Below are 23,157 nucleotides of genomic sequence, written 5' to 3' on the forward strand. Positions count from 1 at the left end.
GCAGTGTAACATCATTCAGCAAGGTGCTGCAGTGGCAAATCAAATACATGCAAGGGCACGCAACGTGAAAGCTGTATTTCTACTTTTGAAATGTGAAGCTACCTTGCTTAGCTTTGGTTAGCTTAGCTTAAGCATAAAGATTGGGAAAAGGGGAAACAGCTAAAGGTAAAGCTTGCTAATTAATACATCATATCTCAGTTGTTTAATCTGTTTGAAAAAGTTTTGTTAATATTCATAGCCTTGTATCATTCATTAGCATAGTTGACTGTACAACTTGGTAGGTTTGGTCCGTTACATATCTGAGGTTCTTGGTGCAGTGACCCTGATGTAAACTCTGCTGTGCTCCTCAAGGTGTCTAAACAGGCCAAGGAGTTCCTGGAGTTTGTGTATGAGGAGCCCCTTCTGGACGTCCAGCAGCTCAACCCTTGTCTGTACGAGCACTGTGAGCCTCTCAGCACTGTGCTGCGTCTCCGTCAGCAGCTCCAGTCACTGCGGGCCTACCTGTTCAGCTGCCGAGCAACCATCGCAGAGGACCTCAGACGAAGGTAGGTTGGTGGTGACGTCTATTGTGGAGTTCTTAATTAAGTTTCCCAACATCTTTATCTTGTAACCCCTTAAAATGAAGCGATGTCTAGTTGCAAACCATCATTATAGGTTGAATATGTCCATGGTTGTGAACACTCTTTTTTTCTTTTTGAGAGGTCCATAGAAGTCAAATTATTAAATATTTCACGTGAAATAAAGTTTGAAATACAATATTTTGTATAGCAGGTATACTTTTTTGGGCTTGCCTTTCACATAATCCCTCAGATTTAACTTGCAACCCCTTGGGTGAATCTGACACCCAGCTGGGTTCCCCTGATATAGAGGTATGAAACACAGAGCACAACAGTACAACTGAACACAACAGAAGTCCAATATAACAAATAGGAACACATGGGACGGCTTTGGCTCTGAGGCAGAGCGGGTCGTCCCCTAATCAAAAGGTTGGTGGTTCGTTCCCCGGCTCCTCTCGCTGCATGTCAAAGTGTCCTTGAGCAAGATACTGAACCCCAATTTGCTCGCATTGGTGTTTGAATATGTATGGATGTGTAGTTTCTGTTCTAATGAGCAGTGATAAATCAGTGTATGAATGGGTGAGTGTGGCATGTAGTGTATAGCGCTTTGAATTGTCGAAAGACTAGAAAGGCGCTATATAAGTACAGTCCATTTCATTTCCATATTTTATACATTTAAAATGTATCTTGTGAAGGGAATTAGGATTTAAAGTTATTTTCTATGCACAGCTATTATTTTCATGGTTAACAATAACTGCGTGTGTCACACTAACTGATAAATATTTGTTATATTACTCTGTTGACACTTAATGCATTTGTGTACACACACATATACATATACAGTATGTGCTGCATATACATAAAAGATGTGTGCCTGTGTGTATATGTTCGTGTGTGATGGGTGGAGGGTTGGTTGGAGGGTTGGTTGGGGGGGGGGGTGGTGTTTATCTGAGTGGGGTCCCACACTGAAAGCCTTGTCTATGAGCTGATTGATGCTCCTTGCCCCTGTGCAGGTCACTAATACACTCTGATCCACTCTGTCTAAAGGAGAATCTTCCACCTCAGCAGAACCTGATTAATATTCTGTCAGTATAATGTATAAAAAAAAAAAAGAAAAATCTCAGTGACCAGCAACACTATCTAGTCATACAAATCATTCTTTCTTCTTTGTTCAAGGTAGTTACAAAGACATGTGTTCAGCGAGGTCTGTGGATTATCAGGAGTAACAAGGATGTTGTTTTATGTCAATTTTTGAAAGCTAACACCACCACCAACGCTTCAATAGTATTCAGGTGGCAGCAGAAATCTCAAAGACTGAGATCTGTGTCTGTAATTCCTGTCCATTAATTACAGTAAATAGAAATCAATGGAAAAGCAAAATATTATATTTTATTTTTAAATCTAAGCTAAATATGTATGATCACATCTGCTGTTAACTCTGCCTATGACAGTAGAAGGTGGAAAAAATGCTACAAAATCTATAAATAAAATGAAATGAAACCTGAAGCTGTTAACTGCAGCAATGCAGGGATAATAAAGGAACATGTTGAAGCTCACTGCGGGTTTGGGCGTATTTAACTTCCTCTGAGCCATGTTTTTATGTTAATGCTAAAAGAAAGTTTGGAAAATGTATCGATTATATCAACATCAGATGCTTAAACTGTACAGTATGATTTGTATAAACATCCTTATTTTTAAGGAGTTTTAATGTCCCACTATTAAAATGTTTTTTTCTTGACTTGCCAAGCAACTTCAAACCAAAACTACTGACGTTTTTATGAGCCTTAAAAAAACCCATATTAGTCATACCCTGTTGCAACGCAGAGACGAGCAGCATCATGGCTTTCTGTGTTTACTTCTGTCCCATTAGCTAGTGCCGGCTAGTGCCCCGCAACTTCTAAACACTGCAGGATTGATGAGGGCCATGGCGCTAAAACCTTCCCCTTGTCATCAGTCTACTTCAGGGGGGGATCTGAAGAGAGATGTCTGGTGCATATAGGCAGAGAGCAATGGATACACAATCACACACACAGCCACATGAGGCACTAAAGGCTGTAAGGCAGAAAACAATGCATGTTTTGCCCTGTGCAGCAGTACTCCAACACTATCAGAGGGTTACATCTGTGACAGAAAGGAATCTTTGACTGGCTTAATATGACATCTTTTATTATTTTATTGTCAAAGTTCAGTGAAGGTGTGAACTGATCTCAGTATATAAAGCTCATAGGTAATTGTGTTTGTAGCAAATGAGGTTGGAGGATGTAGAATGTGTCCTTATAGGTACAGAAATAAGAATTTCATATGCACGCCACATACTTTGACCACAAGGAGTCTTGGTTTATACCGGATAAGAAACACTGTTTGAGGTCAGGCCTGAGCAAATCAATTAAACGTTTGCTTATCCCCCATTGCCGCACCTGTCAAACCTCCATTCTAGCAGACTAAATAATGTTTACAATGATAATGGTGGCAGATTTACCAGTGAAACAATGGGTACTTGATATCAGACTTCATGTTATTTAAAGGTCCCGTGTGTAACATTTAGGAGGATCTATTGGCAGAAATGGAATATAATATATAGGACAATGTGTTTAATCACCTGAAAATAAGAACCGTTATGTTTTTGTTACCTTAGAATGAACCTTTTATATCCACACAAACTGCGGGTCGCCTTCCATGGAGGTCGCCATGTGGAACCGCCATGTTTCTACAGTAGCCCTAGTTTCTTGTACACTGCAGGTTTATTGCTAGATGCCATTAAGTCCTACACACTGGTCCTTAATTATTATTCATATAAAAGTGGATATGATAGTGGATGTTACAATATTTTCATACATTTGAACTGTCATGTTTGCATTTGTACTACAACCACATGGATTGGAAAACTATTTATTTGTTAGTGTTAGTCAGTTTATCCATTACTATAGCTAACTCCTCTGTCTCCTCTGCTCTGGGTGGGTGATTTTCAGTAAAGAAAAAGTATTTTTTTCTTTCGATTATGAAGTTTGATTGTTTTATAGAATATATATATATATATTTATTTATATATTTATAGAATAATTTCTGGTTAAAAAACAAACCTGAGGACTGACATATAATTAAAATGTTAACACCACAGTAAGTTGTGTCAGCACTTGTTGACACTGTGTAAGTATAAATTGACGTTTGACAAAGATAAGATTTATTGCTGAGATATTTTTTTCGGTTTGCATTAGATTGTAATGTGTTTGTCCACCCCCTACACACACGCACGCACGCACACACACACACACACACACACACACACACACACACACACACACACACACACACACACACACACACACACACACACACACATACACACACACACACATATTTGCAGGACTTCCTACATCTGCTGGTTCACACACACTTACTCAGGTCAGACCCTCCTTCAGTACACGATCAGAATCACGGAGCGATAACGCATAGCAAATCTTAATGGAAGGTGTGTCTGTTGGACTGAAAAGAGTGCTGAGAATAGTGGAATAAAATATGGAATTAAATACTATCAGGTATAATCCCAATATGGTCAGCATACATGCATGGATCTGTGTATCTTCTGTTTGTAATCTAATCCTAAAATGTGGTCATTCTCAAGCACTTTTATCAAGATCAACACACACTTTAAGGGTGTGTTCATCTAGGCACTGACTACACAATCAACAAGGAGCATGTGTGTGTTTGATTATTGGAGCTGAGAGTGTGTGTGTGTGTGTGTGTGTGTGTGTGTGTGTGTCTTATGAATGCTGATGTGGTTACCATTGGTAACATACCAAACAGAGAAGTTTATCAGTGGTGCCTATCAACATTAGGTGCCTGGATCTCACACACACACACACACACACACACACACACACACACACACACACACACACACCTATCTCTCTCTCTCACACACTCTCACTCTCTCTCTCTCTCTGTCCCCCCCCCCCCCCTCTCTCTCCTCTCTCCCCACACACACACACACACACACACACACACACACACACACACGTATGAATACAGATACACATACTTGTGTTTTGGTGACACTCATCACAGCTTAAAAAGGATTTAACATGGTGCCATCAATCTTAGTGATCTGAGAGGAGGCCTCACAACACACACACACACACACACACACACACACACACACACACACACACACACACACACACTCTCTCCTGTCTGTGTTTTGTCACATATTAGACGATGGAATGCTACTGACTCTAGATTAATGTCACTACTTTCTTTAGCACCGTGGACTGAAAGGCTGCTGGTTAAACATTAAGTCACTGTAATGCTCATATTTAACTACAGTATGTGATCATTGTTCCATTTTTATATGCTCACAAGACCGAGCCTTTTATTTTGAAACTGGCCTGCACGGTGAGTATTAGGAACAGGTTTCACTTACAAAAGAAGAATACAAACTTTAACTTCAACCTGAATTCAGTTTGTGTGTAATCAGAGTCACATTTACTGAGGCAGGCAGTCACCTAGCTCAGACAGCTAATGACCTTGGCTTACATCATTAGCTTCCTGAAGAAGAAATGAACCTAACACCAAGGTTGCTGGCAGTACACAGGGACACAGTGGCCATCTCAGGCTCATCACAGTGTTGCCTGAAGGTTGTCGGTGGTTTTTGGTGATGGTGGTGGTGCAAGACATGAATGTGTCCAATATAAAAGACAATATGTCTGCAATTAACAGGCACTCCTTGACATAAAGTGATTATCTGCAATACATTGAGTCAGTTTTATTGTATGTAATGAAAACAGTGCACATCATTATATGTGAAATTGTACTTTATCTAATGGGCACAACTGGACTCTTTATAGCTGGTTAAAGTTTTTTGTACCTTTTAAGTTTTCCAAATACATATTTCCTGCTTTGCTCAGAAGTATATTAATTTTTATTCTATTCTTTATTGTGTACATTGCTTTGAAGTATCATAATTGAGCTCCTCTGTATACTGAGTATTGTATATGGGAATAATGACTGTAAAAGCCAGCTGGGAACTGTGGTTATTATTTTGACTGAAGTTGCAGGATGATATGTTGTGGCATTTAAGAAAATATGCTGAACATACTTACAGATCTTATCTACATTTTAACTGACATAACTGGCCTCCACAAACACATCAGTTTTTGGAGTGGGAGGGAAGTAAACACATCACTTGCTTCACAGACAATGATGCCTTAAAACATTTTCTTTTCTTTTCACAGGATCTTCCCCAGAGAATACCTGCTACAGCACATTCACCTGTACTCCATGGCTGACCTGCAACAGGTACACACACACACACACACACACACACACACACACACACACACGCTTGTATGTATACTGTTACAGCGATGTCATTCACATGTCTATAAGAACCAAAACTAAACAGATATAGAAAGCATCCATCCCTTTCAGTTTTGACCTTAAATCGGTGTGGTTCTCTGCCCTTTTATGATAAGATTCAGTTTAAATGAAGATTTAAAGGTTATACATATGATATTCACTTGCCTCTGGGTGTCCTTCTAGAGCACAAAAAAAAAAAAAAAAAATTAAATATTATTTTTTTTTTTTTTTTTTTTTTTTTTTTTTTATTTTAAAAAAATCTTTTTTTTTTTTTAAAAATAAAATTTTTTTTTTTTTTTGGGGAGGAAAGCCACCCACATAATTTTCTCTACTTTTTTTTTTTTTTTTTTTTTTTGCTGGTTTTTTTTTTTTTTTTTTATAAAAAATTTCCCCCCACAAAAAATTTTTTTTTTTATAAAAAAAAATTATTTTTAATTTTTTTTTTTTTTTAAAAAAAATTTTTTTTTTTTTTTCCTTTTTTTTTTTTTTTTTTTTTTTTTTTTTGGGGGGGGGGAAAAAAAAAATAATTCCCCCCCATTTTTTTTTTTCTTTCCTCTTTTCTTCTTTTTTTTTTCTGTGGTTTGGGAAAAAAAACCTCCCCCCCCAAAAAGAGAAGATAAAAAGGGGTTTTTTTTTTTTTTTTCCACACGGGGGGGACCCTCAATGTAAACAAACCACAGAGAGGCCACGATAGCAAGACAGGCAGAGGGAGAGTGACGTAACTCTCTGCACTGGGTATCATGACTCCAATATATCATTACATAGCAAATTGTTGTTTGCTGCAAATTAATTAAGTTAGCTACAGCTACATGTGCTAACATTAGTGACTTTTATCCTGCACTATTCAATCTGTTTCCTGATGTTAAAATAAATCATTCAAATGAGAAAAACATGAGAAAATAGCTGAACACTAATACATTAGTTGACACCAGCTAAGCTGACAAGTTAGCTAATTTAGCTTGCTAGCTTGCAAATGTTCGCCAGCCATGCGGCACGATTGTTAACACATCAGCGAGCTACACTGTTGTATTGGGTGACATGTTCACACACTTTGACTGAATCCCACTTTCCCCGTCCTGCTGCCCCAAATACTCACTAGTGCACCAAAAGTTTATTAATCCGCCCCTGAAAATAGTCCATCAAATGTAATGTAACGTTTCTGGAAACTTAATACCGAACGACCTGTTTTTAAAGATTTATCTTCAGCATAAAATAATAGGCATGGAATTAAAAGCCACAGACAGAGTAGAGAATGAAATAGTAAGAGACAAACTAGTTGGACTTTTTGTTGCTATTGTTGACAATAGGAAAAACATAGAATAACCCTTGCCTTATCCTTTAAGGAAACATAACCTCTCCTTTTGTATCTTTGGCAAGTGTCCATCTCATAACAGTGATAAGAGAGGGTAATACCCGCTAATAGCCCTATTTAGAACAGGGTTAGCTCTTTCAAGTGTCATAATCCAGAAAAACAATGGTCTTGGTGGAAAGAATTCATATCTGGCGTCGTGGAAACCTTTAACTCTGTCCATTATTTTCCAACATCAAGACACCTCATTCTGCATTATCGCTTATTTGATCAGCAGATTTTCTTATCAAATAGCAAACTGTTCATACCAGTTACACCGCCCACATCTGTTTTAATTTTGTTATCAGGAGCATGTATTAAGGATCATTTAAATGTGTTTTATTTTAATATGAAAGTAGAGAAATTCTTTTTTAGCTGAGATCCTTAAAAAAGGAAACATCCTGGCCTTTCAGCAGTTCAGTATCTAGTCGTTGAACTGAGTTGGGGGTCAGAGCAAAGCGACCGCAAATGACTGAAAAGTTCTTTTGTTTGTCATTATGTTCATTATGTTGTACCCTGCCCCATTTTTTTTCTTTCACCCCTCTCTGACTCAGAGCTTGGCCACAGACTCTCACGCTGAAAGAGATTGGACCCCCTCCTCTTCCTCCTCCTCCTCCTCCTCCTCCTCCTCCTCCACTCCCACACTCTGTGTCTCTCTGCTTCACTAATTGGTCACATTCAGAATCAACAGGCAGAAAAACAAAGCGTGACATCCCTCCATTCTTCCCAACATCCCCTTGGCCTCACACACGCTCAACACACATGTGTCTTATGTGTGTGTGTGTTCTTCACTCTCTTTTTCCATACTAAACTCTGACTTAAATATAAACCCTGAGCTAGTCATTGAGTACTAATTTTAACAATAGGTGTCTTTGGTAGAGTCTGCACAGCTCCCTCTTCTCTTTTCCTCCCCCTCTAACCTCCCCTCCCTCCCTCTCATGGAGATTCTCAAGCACTGTGCCTCTTAATTGGTTTTCCATATTAACAAGCTTGTTTCTTTTGATTCACCTCCTGAATAAAATGACGCTCTTAATCAACATGGCTTTTTTTGTTCCAGCTCAGAGGTCAGTGCAGGCTCAACTCCCCTGGCTAAACCCTGGACCACACTAGTCTATTCACCTCCCGACAAATAGCCTCCACCCATATCCCCTATTAGGAGCCAGTTCATTTGGAGAAAACATATGTGTTTGTCTAAGGACACTCTGCCCTTTTCCTCTGCTGGTTTTAAGGATTGTTTCTAGGGTTTTGTGTGAGGGCTAAGGACTAAAGCAGTAGGAAAGTAAGTGTGTGTGAGTGTTTGTGTCTGTGTGTGTGTGTGTGTGTGTGTGTGTGTCCGTTTTTGTGTGTGTGTGTGTCCGTGCAGCAGGCTTCCCACAGTGACACCCTGGCATTCCCTCTATGCCAGGCATGCCTCTCCACTCACACTTGTCCAGATACACAGAGGCCTCTTAAGTAAATGTTAAAAGTTCTCAGAAAGATTTCCCGTTTCTGCTCATGGCTTTGAGTGTAAGTGGAGCTTTTACTCTCAAATGGAAAAAAACAAACAATACTGAGTTATATAATGAGGTCAAATAAGACAATGTAAATGTAGAAATTGGGCAGCAATTATGTAATGGAAAAGATTTATCTTAAGGTTTAAAGAGTTAACGCCTTCAATGCTACAACACATTAAAGGAAGCGTTGTTTTCGCGTTAAGAGGTTACGCTGTAGCTGACTGCGCTTCCTCAAAAATGTAACTATACGTCGGGGCTGAGAGTGACTACCATATAATGCAAGCTGAAAAAAGGCTCAGTTATCTCCTCATTTTCAGTAACGCACATCTGGAAAAACCATTTCCACTATCACAGTGAATGAAACAACATAAATACTGCAACTGCACGGAATAGACTTATATTCAGTAATGACTCAAGTTGGAGCGTCCCACTGTCACTTTCAGCATAAAGTAAATAAAAGAGTGTGAGCGTTACTGTGTGGAATATAATTAAAACATGATACAGCTTGATATATCTATCTAGTGTTTCAGTGGTGCAATTAATATGAGAAATCCAACGCCCCAAAAACACCCCATCCTATTAGAGCTAGATCAATAAATCACCCAGGTCGATATATTGTCCGATACCAGCTTATTTCCAAAATACAGTTTGGCTGATGAGTCACAAGAAGGTGCAGGACAGAAATGCCAAACTTGGTTTGAGGTAACTTAGAAAACAGTGTCACCATTTCAGAGTTCGCCCATCGTAGAGCACTGGTAAGATATTAATCCATCCGTTATCGATGGATTATTTGGGAATGTTCAGCAACCAACTTTAAGATTTTAAATTTTACTTCAGAAGCTGGAAGAGAAGAGCCTGTTTACGGGTAAGGGTTGGGTCCTTAAAAGTATTCATGTTGTGTTTCATATATATGTTGGTAATAGCTCGAGGGCTTATTCTCACACCACTGTGGTGGAGTCATCTTCCTGTCCGTCAAAGGAAGGAGAGTGTCAATATCTTTGCAGTTATTGTCATCATTATGGAGTCATTTGAGCTCTTTTTGTACAGCACTTACACAAAACGCTAAATGCCTCTTATAACCACTGAAAAACTCCAGTTTTCCTCTGGACTTTACTTCCCATGATTCAAGTCCTCTGAGAGCAGTGATCCAGCTTCATTGTTTTAAAGAGAATTTTATTGCTGTTCATTGTCAAAATACCAAAGCATACAATTTTAATTCTTTGTAGCTGCTACATCTCATTCCCTTTATCACTGGACACAACATCCGGTTTCTGGACTTTTTTGTTCAGTTTAGTTTGTTTTTGATTTTTTCATCAGGCTGTTAAGGTTGGTCAATGCATCTATGAAGGTTTCAAAATGTGCCCCTCTGCTGTGTACATCTTCTCATCTGGTACATTACTCCAAATTTTGGGGAATCCCCTGATAAGACAGGCTCCACCATGCATACACTGACAACAACATACATCTTCTGTGTGCGTGTGTGTGTGTGTGTGTGAGAGAGAGAGAGAGAGAGAGAGAGAGAGAGAGAGAGAGAGAGAGAGAGAGAGGGAGAAAAAAAAAGAGAGGTGTTATCCAAACAGAGCTCACCCTGGTCTTTCCAGCCATGTAATCCCAGCTGGCTTTCTAGTTCCTCAATGGAGCTACGGTTGTGTGTGTGTGTGTGTGTGTGTGTGTGTGTGTGTGTGTGTGTGTGTGTGTGTGTGTGTGTGTGTGTGTGTGTGTGTGTGTGTGTGTGTGTGTGTGTGTGTGTGTGTGTGTGTGTGTGTGTGGAGAGAGAGAGCGAGTGAGGAGGGCAGGCGAACGGCTGTTAAACAGCAGTTTTAGGGGATTAGGAGGTTTTGGAGCACAAAGACTCTGCGTGGAGTAGAGAAAGAGGTTGAACTGGAGGGGGAGGAGTTTAAGAGGATGGATGGAGGGAGAGGAGTTGAATTGTGTGTGTGTGTGTGTGTGTGTGTGTGTGTGTGTGTGTGTGTGTGTGTGTGTGTTTGGGGGTGTTTGGAGGGAAAGAGGGTGAAGGGAATGTGAATACATCTGGAGGGTTTGTCCTGTATTCTGCTCTACAATCATATTGTAAATATATTACAAACATACTTAAAAGTTATCTTCCACCTTTGCACTGTTCACAAATTCTGCATTGTGTTTTAATCTTGGTACTACTGCAAAGTTCAGACAAGCTTACTGGGATTGATCCAGTGTCATTGCTCTGGTTAGCAGCTCCAACTGACAATGCCAATTACTGTAAGTCTGGGTTGTGCCCCAAAGCAGAATATTCAGACAGCTACATAGTTCCTTGAACTATTGAACCACAGGAACTAGACTAAAAGTCCCTTTTCCGTGTTCTTGATTGCGTTTCCAACACATCTGGAGAATCGTGAATAATCCAAAATTAGACTGTGGAATAAAAAACGATGGTGGCATTTGACACACATTTTTACACTCCAAAGAAATAACAACCCTGTTGTTCTTTCTTGAGTTGCGCTTGGAGACTCAAATGTTTGATTTAGACAGACCCCCTGTCTCCAAAGTAGACTGTCTGTAGAGGGTTTGATGGTTATCTATTTCTACTTTAGAAGACAAAAGAAACAATTGGCTAATAGAGTTTTATTTGTCTTGGACGTCTGTGGCTCAGGAGGTAGGGGTAGTCTACTAATCAGTAGGGGGTCGGTTCCTCCATCCAGTCTGTATGTCAGAGTATCCTTGAGCAAGATACTGAACCCCATATTTGTGAGTATGTGTGAATGGGTGTCATTGTCAATGTGTGTGTGAATGGGTAAATGGGTAAATGTTGACGTCTGTTGTAAAGCACTTTAAGTGGTCATTGGACTAGAAAAGCACTATATAAATCCTTACCATGTACCATTTATTCACCCGCTTTTTGTTTCTCTCATCGCCTCTCCCTCTCTTCCAAAAGGGGACACTGACATCTTAAATGTGTACTTTAAAATCTGTAGCCACGCTGTACTGTGCTGTCCATTCAGTGTGGGCTCCATAAGGCCGACAGACAGAAGTTAGTCCGACCCAGCTGATCCTGAACGCCCATCTGAGCTCTGAGAGATCTGCCAGCAGCCCTGCTACTGGTTGGCCCAGACACTCAGGACAGCCATCAATATTTTGCTTCGTTATTGGATGTGGGCGAGTGTACAAATTAAAAGGGTTGAAGTTGGAAGTGTCTGAATGACTGTCCCAGTATGACCCTGCTGCCCACTGCTACTTTGGTGTAGCTAATAAAATGGTCTCTGGATATTCATAGCTAGCAGTAACAGCAGGGATATACGGGTTTTAAGTAAATGGAGGTAAAGGTTTGTGAATTTAGAGAAATAAATGTGATGATATCGCTGGTAAATCGAGTATTTCTGCATTTATAATGTGAGATTGTCTCCAGGCTTTTTCTTTATATTGTCCTATTCCTCTTTTGTGTGTCCATTTACTTCTGTCACTCCATCCATCCATCTTTCTGTGCCTCCCTCCTTTTTTCCCACCATCCCTCCAGAGTCAGCCACCAGAGCTGTGCTGCCAGTCGTTTGATTCTGCCCAGTCCAATTATAGAGGGCCTTAATTCCTGAGCCTGTCAGCCTCCATCAGGAGAGCCATTCGTCATGTGGACTGGGCTGGACCGGACTGAGCGGGGCTGCTTAGGCTTAGGCTTGGTGTGGGCTGTGCTGGGCAGAGGGGGACACGTATATTTGTCTGTCACTCTCAGTACCTGCCTGTCTGTCTGCCTGGAAACATTTATCATCCATGCTGGACTGAGCTTTTCCTCCCTCACATGAAGAACATTAAATTAAAGACACTTACAGACTGTAAAACAACACTTTCTCTTTCTGCTTAAGGTCCAACACGTGGAAAGCATTTCCTACCTAATAAAACATTTGTAAAGACCATTTTTGAATCAAAATTCAGATCTCATTGCAGACTGGCGTCCATGTTTATCACAGTGTGCATAGAACAACTGTAAGAGCTGCCCGTATGCACATAAAACACCTGCTATCAATCAGCAATGATAAATTGTAAGAAAATAATAAAAATGTCCCAAAGCTCGAGGTGACATCTTAAAGTTGCTTGTTTTGTCCGGCCAAGAGTAAGAAATGAAACTCTGGAACGTGTAACATCAGCCGTGTGCATGAGACTCACACATACAAAAACAGCTCCATAGCTCCTCCCGGGGTCATACACTCCACTGGGTACCTTTGAGCAAGGAGATGGTTAGCCTAGCTCAGCCTAACAACTGAAAACAGGGTCAACAGCCTGACTCTCTCCACAGTTCAGAAACATCCTACCCGAACCTCTAACGCTCACTAATAAGTTAATTCTCGATTGTTTAATCCCTAGACAAACAGAATTGTAAAAACAAGAATTTGTGGTCCAGATGGATTTACATGCTCTAACAACCCGGCACTTCCCAGAGACTTGCCACAGGTTTCCAGACAACCAGAGCTAGAGACACAGAAGTGCTGTGCAGATTGATAAAATGTTCTTTATCTAAAAATATTTTAAGTATTTTACTTAAGTTTTTACATTTTTAAATATCTGTACATTTAATACATCTAATTACATTTTCAAAACTGTCTTGTAACTTACATTTTCCAACTAATAATCGATTATTATTTTTTTTGCATCATTGTATGCCTTCCCAACATCAGGACAAGAGCATATCACACATGACAGAATAACAAGACGAGAGAAAGAGTGAGACTTGACCCTCTGATGTCTTTGCACAGAATCAGCTGGTCCTTTAGAGAAACCAACTTACTTTTTACTTTTATACTTAGAGTAGATTTCAGAGCCTATACTTTTCCACATTTACTTGATTAAAGAAGTTGAATCAGTACTTATTTTTTTTTACATAAGTATCTGTACTTCTACTTGAGTAAAGAATGTGTGTACATTTGTCACCTCTGGTGGTTGGAAAAAAAGCAGGCACTGTGTATCAATGAACCACATAATGTAGTCAAAGAGCAAAAGCACCTTTGACATCTTTGAGGTGTTATTTCTCAACTCATTCATAACAGTCGTGGATGTGGCTGTGCAGGAATTCATTCATTCATTCTTTATCAAACCTACAAAGCTCTGATTGGACAGTGGTTTTTCCAACCTGGGACACAGCCGTCTGATCTGATCTGGGGGCTGATTTAGAGCTCTGTTCTGATATTGGGACACATTTTAGCTCTCGTAGCAAATTGCTTGTTTTCTCATGTTTGTACTACAACACAAAATGAATGACCCGCGGCTGCAGCCCTGAACTGTTCTACTGTAAATCTGGAGCCCACCAAGTCATGCTAGAGGCTGACGACACCGCTGGGAATAGATCCTGTTTTAGTGAGATATTGGTCTGAAACATCCCTCTCCTGTTGGCCTGAGACTGATCATTTGATATCATAGATTGCACATAAGGGCACAGTATGGGTTGTTATGGTAAAAGCCTTCACTGTAAAGTCTAATTGACTTGGGCACTGGCGCATGATTTACTGTAAACAGGACCAGTATACCTCAGTGTGCAATGTTTCCTCTGTGTGTGTGGCTTCTTCCTCCTCTCTCCATCTCATGTCCTCCTCTTCTCCTCTCGTCCTTGTCGTGTAACAAACAGCATGAAGGAGGTTATAATTGGGAGGTCCAGGGCTCTGCCAGGTGGAACCACTTGTATCTGAATACAGGCTCTCGCTCTCTCTCAAGATCTCTCTTGCATATTGTATCTCTACCACTCTTTCTCATACTTTATACTCTGTTTTTCTCTCTTACGCTCTCCCTCCCTGTCTTACATGCACTCTCTCATTACGTGTATAGCTCTGTCTGCGTTATTAACATACGACCATATTGAGTTTTTATTTCTGTAACATTCTGCGCGGCTTTTCTTTTCACTGCTTTTCCCGGTGAGTCATCCACTGTCTATTCACTAGAATATAACTCCAGACCCCCGCCACCAAACCCCCCCCCCGCCACCCCAGTTCTTTAAGGAACCTGCCAAGCGTTGCCATTAAAAGGCGTTCACCTCATTTACTGTCTTCTTTCCTTCCTTCCTTCAGTTTCCTCTCCTCCTGCTTTACTTTGGCATTTTTCTTTCTTGTAGTGGTTTTAAAAGAATTCATTGAAAATAAAGACATTTTTAACTCATCTCAAAACCGACCAGTTCCTCTAATTGTAATATTCCTCCAGTTTTTCCTCCTTTTTTCCTCATGTTTCTCTCAACTCCCCTTTTCACAAGAAGTTTTTGCCACACGTTTAAACACTTCCAGGTCTCTTCACACTGCCACAGTGAAACATTACCAAAGGCCACCTTTGTGTGTATTTAGTATCTCTCAATCTGACTTTCTGTAGGCCAAATCTTTCCTTTGAAAAACAGCTGCCTTAGGCTGTAGACCAATGGTAGGTGACCTGCGACTTTGGAGCTGCATGCTCTTCCTGTGGCTTTGACAAAAAATTATATTTTTTTATTGTCAAATTGGCTTCTGTGAAACATTTTGGTCATAGATACTACATGGGACATTCCCCTTGTCAATTGTTAGTCTCATTTAATTAATTGCTTTCTACATTAATATTAAACATTAATTATATGTAGCTGAATATCATTGATCAGCGTGTCCACTCTGATCCTTTGTCAAACAGTACCTGGACGTTTTGTCCCTGTCACACATGCTTTACCACCTTTAATCACCTTGTTGCAATTGTATTTGTATCCCTAAGATGGAGGAGAACAATTTTGCCGCCATGAAAAGTTCCCGGAGTGTAAACTGCTCTTAAGGAAGGGTCTTCAAACTAGATTACTTGTTTGGCATTTTTAGTTTCTCATATTTCATCCACACTAATGCAGACCCATGTAGCCTGTCACAGAGTTAATGTTGGCATTTGAGGTTGCTCACCATGTCCTTTCTCCCCCTCTTCTGTCCTCTTGCTCCAGGTGATTGATGGAAAACTGGCTCCCTTCTTGTCCAAAGTGATCAAATTCGCCAGCTCCCATGTTTTCAGCTGCAGTCTGTGTCGAGAGAAAGGCTTCATCTGTGAGCTCTGCCACAACGGACAGGTCATCTACCCCTTCCAGGAGAGTGCCACCAAGAGGTACAGAGAACCTTTCTATACATTTGAACATTTACTTAAACACTGCACTGATAGCTCCCAGCAAATGTAACTGAACAGAGCCATGTTTCAATGTCAAATAAACATCACAAAGCAGAACAAGCACTGGAGTATATAGACGCAAACACATTAATCACCGTTTGGCACAAGTCTTGATTCAGTGCCATCAAGAGTGTCACTTTTTATGATTTCCTGGTGTTGATTCAGGAACATTGCACTCTCATGAAGGCTTCTATCTAAAATCACTGACCTTTAAAGGTGCAGATTGAACATGGAGCAAATGCCTCACTTTAGTTTACAAAGTTTGACCATGAGAGTGTTTTTATTCACAAACAGTCAACTTTTTTAAGTACAGACTTAAAAAACTAATAATTGTGGGGCTTTTACTGCCTTTAATGGATAGTGACTGCTGAAGAGTGACAGGAAAAGGGGGGACAGGCAGCAAAGGGCTACTGGTTGGGGTCTAACCCGTGGCCGCTGTAGCAAGGACTCTCCCTTTGGTACATAGCTCCACCAGGTGAGCTACCAGACTGTACAAACTTTAGCTAGTTTACAATGTAATGTGTGTTTGTCTCACTTTGTGCAGACCAGATTAAATCTGTCAGCAGAAGCGCCTGGAGAGGTTCTTCACGAGGTGATGAGTTGTATTAAGAAGAGTGTACCTAAAAGCAAAGCGTCTGTATAAAAACACACATAATGTGACATAAAGTCCAGCAGTACGGAGACACAGGGAAACTCACAGCAGTGAGAGGACACATCAGTAATAACGTCACTGCGTGAGCTAGGAGCTGCATTGACTTTAGTTTCAGTCCTTCAGGTTGAGTATGTGTATGTTTTTGTGTTTGTACACGCTCAACACTTGAGTGCTTGCTCATATACTTCTGTCTTTGTGAGGACCAAATTAAGTTTGTGAAGTGAAGACATTTTGGTTGTTACTGACTTCATCAAAGGGCTGTTTTGAGGGCTGATGGGTCGTTTCCACATGATAAAAAAAAACAACAACATTATTATTATTTTTCAACTTCCCTCTCGTGGTATCTCGCCCTGCAGGTAGTTTGATTTTATTTTTCTGTGTTTTTACTACATCTGTCCCTGAGAGTTATGCCTCTGCCACAATAAAATGGAAGTGAATGGAATCTGTGGAGCACACATCATGGAAACAGAACATTTAAAAGAAAATGAACAGCAACATCTCCTGGCAGCAGCAATGTTCTGGTTACCCAACATGCTGTGAACAGTTTATCAAAACCATCGCCCCTATGAAAACAGACTATACTGAGGTCAGTGGATTATCCAGCTGAATATGAAAACAAATATCATATTTCAATGCTTGGAGAAGCATAAACCATTCACCTCCATTGTGTCTGACACAAAGCAAAGAGATGAAAAGTGTACGTGAGCAAGAGCTCTCTCTGTCTGGGCAACAGAACTTAGCCTGCTGCTTGTTAGTGACATTGGTTGGCATGAGAGAGCTCTGCGTGCGTGTGTGTGTGTGTGTGTGTGTGTGTGCGTGTGTGCGTGTGTGTGCGTGAGAAGATTATTCACGACATGGACAGTTAACACAGTCCAGAGCCTCGTCCTTGTCACTGAAACTCAGAGTGACAGACAGCAGAGAGATAAGAGCTGATCAGGACCGATTCCTAGAAGCCTCGGAGGCGAGGAGGGAAACACTGACATACAGTCTGGACTATCACTCACACACATACACACCTTGCTTGTTGAGTTGTGTTTTATGACTAGTGAAGGAAGTGTGAAGTGTTAACTGATAACAGCTCTGTCTACTGTACTTACTGGAACTGTGCTGAGCTGTTGACTCAAACACTGAGGGTACAGGAAATGAGCAATAAAGCATATTTAATGGATTAATGCTGAAATGAGGTTTGTAATCTACTGTAGTATATTTGTAGTTTGAGCCATAGTTTCCATGGTAACTGTTGTAACACTGTGACGCAAGAAGAAACCCTTTATCTGGAGGTCAAGCTGAAAGTGAGCACGCCTGAAATGTACAGGAAAACCAGGTACTGAAGGTCAAAGTTGAAGCAGGAAGTGACACTCTAAACTGTGATGGATGTTCCCAGGTCTCAGCAGTGTGTTTGATGCTCTGTTCGCAGGTGTGACGGCTGCGGCGCCGTGTTCCACACCGAGTGCCGTCAGAAAGCTCAGCCGTGTCCTCGCTGCGTTCGCCGGGAACTCCACCACAAGAAGCCGTCCTCCTTCTGGTCGCCTGATGACGACAGCCCCGGGTGCTTTCACCTGCCCTACCAAGACACCTGAGAGACACACACACACACACAAACACACACACATACAGTAACAGTTAGGCGCTGCCAGGCCACGACTCTGGACAAAGTGCCTGTTTTCCTGATGTGTGTGTGTGTGTGTTTGTGTGGGACTCCAGGACAGATTTGGTGACAGTTTTGACCTGAGGACGAGCTCAGAGCGTCTGATCCATCGTCAGGTTTGTGTTTATGTGTATGTGTACTTGCTAACACACACACACACACACACACACACACACACACACACACACACACACACACACACACACACACACACACACACACACACACACACCTGAGCAAAGCCCCCCTTTGTCCTACCGTAAAGAGCAGGGAGAAAACCGACTGAAGGACTGCTGCACCAGGCTTTACAGACTCAACTACGTGTATTTTGTAGTCCAACATCCCACGTCAAGAGGGAACCCTCTGCTTCATCCTCTCACCACATCACTCCCTTCACTTATTTCTCATTCCAGGGGTTGAACGCATGAAATCACAGCAGATAAACCGGAGACATTTCTACTAATATTTGAAACATTTTGGTTGTATATTCTTACCATCAACTTCCAACGGCATACTAAAGTTTAGTGTTGAAACAATTAGTCAGTGTTCCAGGTTCTGTAATGTGTGTGACTATAAGTCGAACAAAAAAAAAGGCTAATTGAAAATGTCTACTACCCTTGAGAACATGTAATGGTGTTTTTTTTTATCTTTACAGACTGATTACCAGAGAATGAATCTATGATGAAAGTAATCATTATTCGTAGCTCTACTCATGTTAAAGCAGCCAAAACCATTTCAGGATTAAAGTCTCACACACTCTAGCCTTGAAAAAGTAGCTGTAAAACGTTTGTAGACTCCCTCCATACAGAGAGTAGCAGCTGCTGTCAGCTTGGATTCACGTCAGTTACAATGAAATCAAATATTAAAGGATAGGTTCAGTCTGGCTCATGAAACTCTAAATCTGCTGTTTGATTGGCACATACCCAGATGATTTGTCTAATTCAGACCGCTAAAGCCTCATTAACTCCAGATAAACTTCTTTTTGTACAGAACGAGGGCTGTGGATATTGTCTTCCATCACCCGCATTGAACGGTATGGACAGGAGGAAGATTACAGCGAGAAAAATACACACTTTGGTAGAGGCATTTGAGTATTGTTTTAAGACGGACTGTGAACCTATCCTTTGACCAGTTTTCAACATCAGTAGAAACTTCTCAGACCCCTCCTGCAGCACAGTCCACTGTTTCACTGTCCATCTGTAAGCTCACCACGTTCCAAACAAACCATTATATTTGCTGTAATGCGGCTAAATACAATTCATCGAAAGCCTGTGCAAGGGATAAATCCAAGGATGCATTACCTGTTCTGGCGTGAGCTCCAGGAGAGTCGCAGGTCGATTGGTTTAGGTACTGGCGAGGATGGAAAACAATCCAGGAAGTCCAGTTTGAGTATCAGATTAATGCGTTTTAGGGCTCATTTGACACTGCTGAGTGCTTTATTGTACTCTGAGACAGGATTTTACAACTCCCTTTATCTTTCGTCACAGCAGAAACACAAAGTAACGCTTGCACATTCCCAGATGACGATGCATTGCTCCAAAAGTTGAGTCAGCTTTTTTGCTAGATGACCGTGAAGTGGATTACGCTGCAGTTTCATGAGATCCTATGATTTTGACATTTTGCTAGTTTTTGCCCAACCATGACAACATGTCGCCACTGAAGTCTATTGTAACTGACTGAACCAGACACTACAAAAAAACAAATAAAATGTCATAATCAAGTCTTCACGGGGAGTATTTGATTAGATTTGGGGTTCACGTGGGCTGTAACTGGAGCCTTTGGATTGGGATGTTTTACCAACTAATAATAAAATAATTAGAAGTAATTGCTGTGATTGAAGGATAGAAATCCCTCCATCCTGTCTCTGTCCCTCCTTTATCAGGTCTCATTCTTCTCGAACCGAGTCATTTCACTTGTAGATGTGGAATGAAAGATGTTTTTTAACTCACCGATTTCACTCGTTTTCCCAGTGTTCTTTTAATGTAAAGGACTTTAATTCAAAAGGGACTCTCTGTCCGTCCGTCTGAGCACACTCTCTTCCCTCCTTCACTCTAACTGTAAAATAACAGGGGCAATAATATACTGTAACTTATTCTTTCATTGTTGCCTTTCCCCTCCTCTCCTCCTCTGTGATTCTACTTCCTGTTGTGCTTTATTCATGCAGAATCTATCGAACATGATAGCAGCTTTAGCTTTTAGTATCTCTATGCAACCTAGATGGCCTTTCTAACCCACTGCTTTCATGTGTAAAGGTCTGGAAACCCTTTGGTTTACATTTTCTGAACACTGCTGCACCGGCTGTGTTTCCATCCCGTGTTACAGCAAAACTGTAAAGAAATGTTTGGTAAATAAAGTCAGGTTTGTTTTTGACCGCTGGTTGTAGCCGATAAATCTCCAAAAGTCAAATCAACACAGAAAATCATTTAAGATTTTATTGTTGCAACTTTTTGTTTTCAGTTTTTGGCTTTGTTTAAAGTTTTTGCTGGGTGTTGGAAACTATTGATGATGCTAATCCTACAAAATTCATTTTTATAGTTGGATACAATAAGGTTTTTATTTTTTCTACAAACAAAACTACAAACAGTGTTGCTCCAATCAGAAATGACACCTTATGGGAGAGTAAACAATTCCTCCATGGATCCTATAAAGCTGCACTCCCTGATTTAGCTTCTTATCAGTTGATGTTTAAGTTTCTAAATATCCGACAAGCTTGGAGGAAAAACAAATCCCGTGCATCATAAAGTCACTGACTGCAGCTTTACAATTCGATAGAGTAGAATTTGTAATGATGTGGATGGAAAATGTAGCTGCTATTTCTTCTTATTTCCTTTTCTGACAAACTGAAGTCTGGGCCCAGCTGGACTCATTTTATCTTTATTTCAGTGTTAATTCTTCACTCATCTGTCGCCTCTTTAACTTTTTTTTTTCAGCTTGATTGAGCCATAAAAACATGTTAACGTTGAAGGGAATGAACACGTTGCTGTGATCAGCAGCTGATACAAACCCCGGGTATGGGTTTCTTCGTGAATATGTATTTTTGTAAAAAATAAAATCAGAGATTCATGTTTATGAAGCATGAAGGATAGTGTAGACTGAAACTAAATAACCTAGTGTAGTTGAAAGTAAGGCAGGAGAAGTGCACTGAAGTCAGCTGATTACATTTCTTTTGTTTTTATTTTATTTTGAAAGGTAAAACCTGCAGCCATGTCAGCTGATATTAATATGAAATGTTTAAGTTATTGTTGACTGATTGTGCCTGCTGCATAAATACTGGAAAGGTCATGAAGCCTTTGGTTGAAGTATTTTTGTGTTTGTGAAGTGTTTTTTTGTTTGTTTAAATCATGCTGTGCATTTGTTTACCACAGAGCCCGGCAGGTTTCAGGGATTTGTTTTTATTTGTGCTCATAGATTAGAGCTCTGCACAGAGAGCTGAACCAGACTGGTGCTGCCAAATTTGAGACCCAAACCTAACCCACAATCCGAAGCTATAGTTCTCTTTACTGTCACCAAGAAAAGCCTCAACCGGCCGAAGCTCGAAGCTCGACGCAGCTAAACAGCTCCAACCTGCAAAGTTGGTGGCAGTACTCTTAAGATCGCTAATGCGAGAGTACGAATTAATAGAATGTGTATTTAAATAAACTGTTTGTTTGTCAAATATGTTTAGGGGATGTTAATGTTGTTCAACAAACATCTGATTCTGTACATCTGAAAATGAAGTGCTTTTGATAAACATGCCAAAAGCTTATCCAGATTAAGACTGTTGAACCTACGTGTAGTGATATTGCTGAAGGTTTCTGGGAGTGGAATTTGCTCTTTAGAAGACATAGACCTAATTATATTGGTTTTAGGCCAATTTCTTAGTCTCATACAGCGTACCAAAATGTTTGGGACAAATAGTTCTTATTGCTACAGTATATATATTATTATATATTATATTAATGCCTATTTGAGAGCATTTTAATTTTTGTGAGCACAAATTACCTAAAAAAGAAAAACAGACCACTAAAACCTGCAGGGTTCTGTAGTTTGCCTCCGTGTAGCGACAGTAGCCGACTTGTGCATCTGATCACTTTAAAACTTGTATTCATTTCTTTGCCTGTTGTATGCGGTGTGTTCTTCTGTTCATATTTTTTGCCCTTCTTCTAATTTCATTTCCATCTGGATTTGGAAGCATTAATCTGAACAGGTTTAAGAATATGTTGTTATGTTTTCTCTGGAGTGACAACGCCCAGTCTGACTAAACTTTAACTTCTACAGTGAAATCTTACGGCCATATTATGAGTGAGAATGAGCGTCAGTGTGGATGATGAGTACATTGAACTGTGTTTACAGGTTGTCACATCAGAGCAGGAGTGTGTATGAGTGGAATGCTCTTTATGTTGCAGGCACATTAGGATCATTGCAGTATGTTTTTACTTGACGTGTTAGAGAAGAATATATTGTACAGTATTTAAGCAAGGTAACTGCACTGAAAATCTTCTTGTTTTGCACTTAAGTTATTTTATTTATCTGTTTTCTTTTGTTTTCATTGCAGCCAAACTCTTATGCAAGTACAGGAAGTTGAGTTTTTTGATTTAATCAGCCCTTCCTCTTGTCTGGTTTTGTTCCAATTTGTCCGCTAGCCACTGATGCCAATAAAGACAAACTTCTTAATAGTGAGTGTTTTAATCCTGTGTGGAGAAATGTTCATGTTGTTCCACTGAGGACATTTAGGTTTGACTTCCTTTAACTTCTGTCGCTTTTATATTCCTTTGGGTTTATTTTAGTTAAATAGTTCAACAGCACAATCTTTGTCAGCAGATGTGCCCAGTTGTCTTGGAATTGTAAGGTTCCTCAACCTCCATCTGTTGAGCAACATCTTATGTTAGGATCAAAAGTTCCAGATCGGCTACTATTGGACCTTGCTGTGGGATTGCCACAAAACTCGCACAAAACAGGAAGCATGCATATGCAGCAAACCTTACGTACGTCTGTTCCCACGTGTTTCTCCCTCA

At 40.3% G+C, this 23,157-nt stretch overlaps 1 protein-coding gene across 4 annotated transcripts in view; it reads left to right on the forward strand.

The window, feature by feature from the left end:
- The window catches only part of plekhm3 (pleckstrin homology domain containing, family M, member 3), a 43,138-nt gene extending 20,322 nt beyond the window's left edge, over window positions 1-22,816 (forward strand). For all 4 annotated transcript variants that reach the window (XM_051403141.1, XM_051403142.1, XM_051403140.1 and 1 more), the window contains exons 5-8: window positions 352-545; window positions 5,789-5,852; window positions 15,646-15,803; window positions 17,933-22,816. In XM_051403141.1, the coding sequence (XP_051259101.1) occupies window positions 352-545; window positions 5,789-5,852; window positions 15,646-15,803; window positions 17,933-18,095 (579 nt within the window). In that variant the 3' untranslated portion in view covers window positions 18,096-22,816. The remainder of the gene's footprint in view (window positions 1-351; window positions 546-5,788; window positions 5,853-15,645; window positions 15,804-17,932) is intronic.
- Window positions 22,817-23,157: the final 341 nt, after the last annotated feature.

Source organism: Dicentrarchus labrax, unplaced genomic scaffold, assembly GCF_905237075.1.
Source record: "Dicentrarchus labrax unplaced genomic scaffold, dlabrax2021, whole genome shotgun sequence".
Taxonomy (NCBI): Eukaryota; Metazoa; Chordata; class Actinopteri; family Moronidae; genus Dicentrarchus; species Dicentrarchus labrax.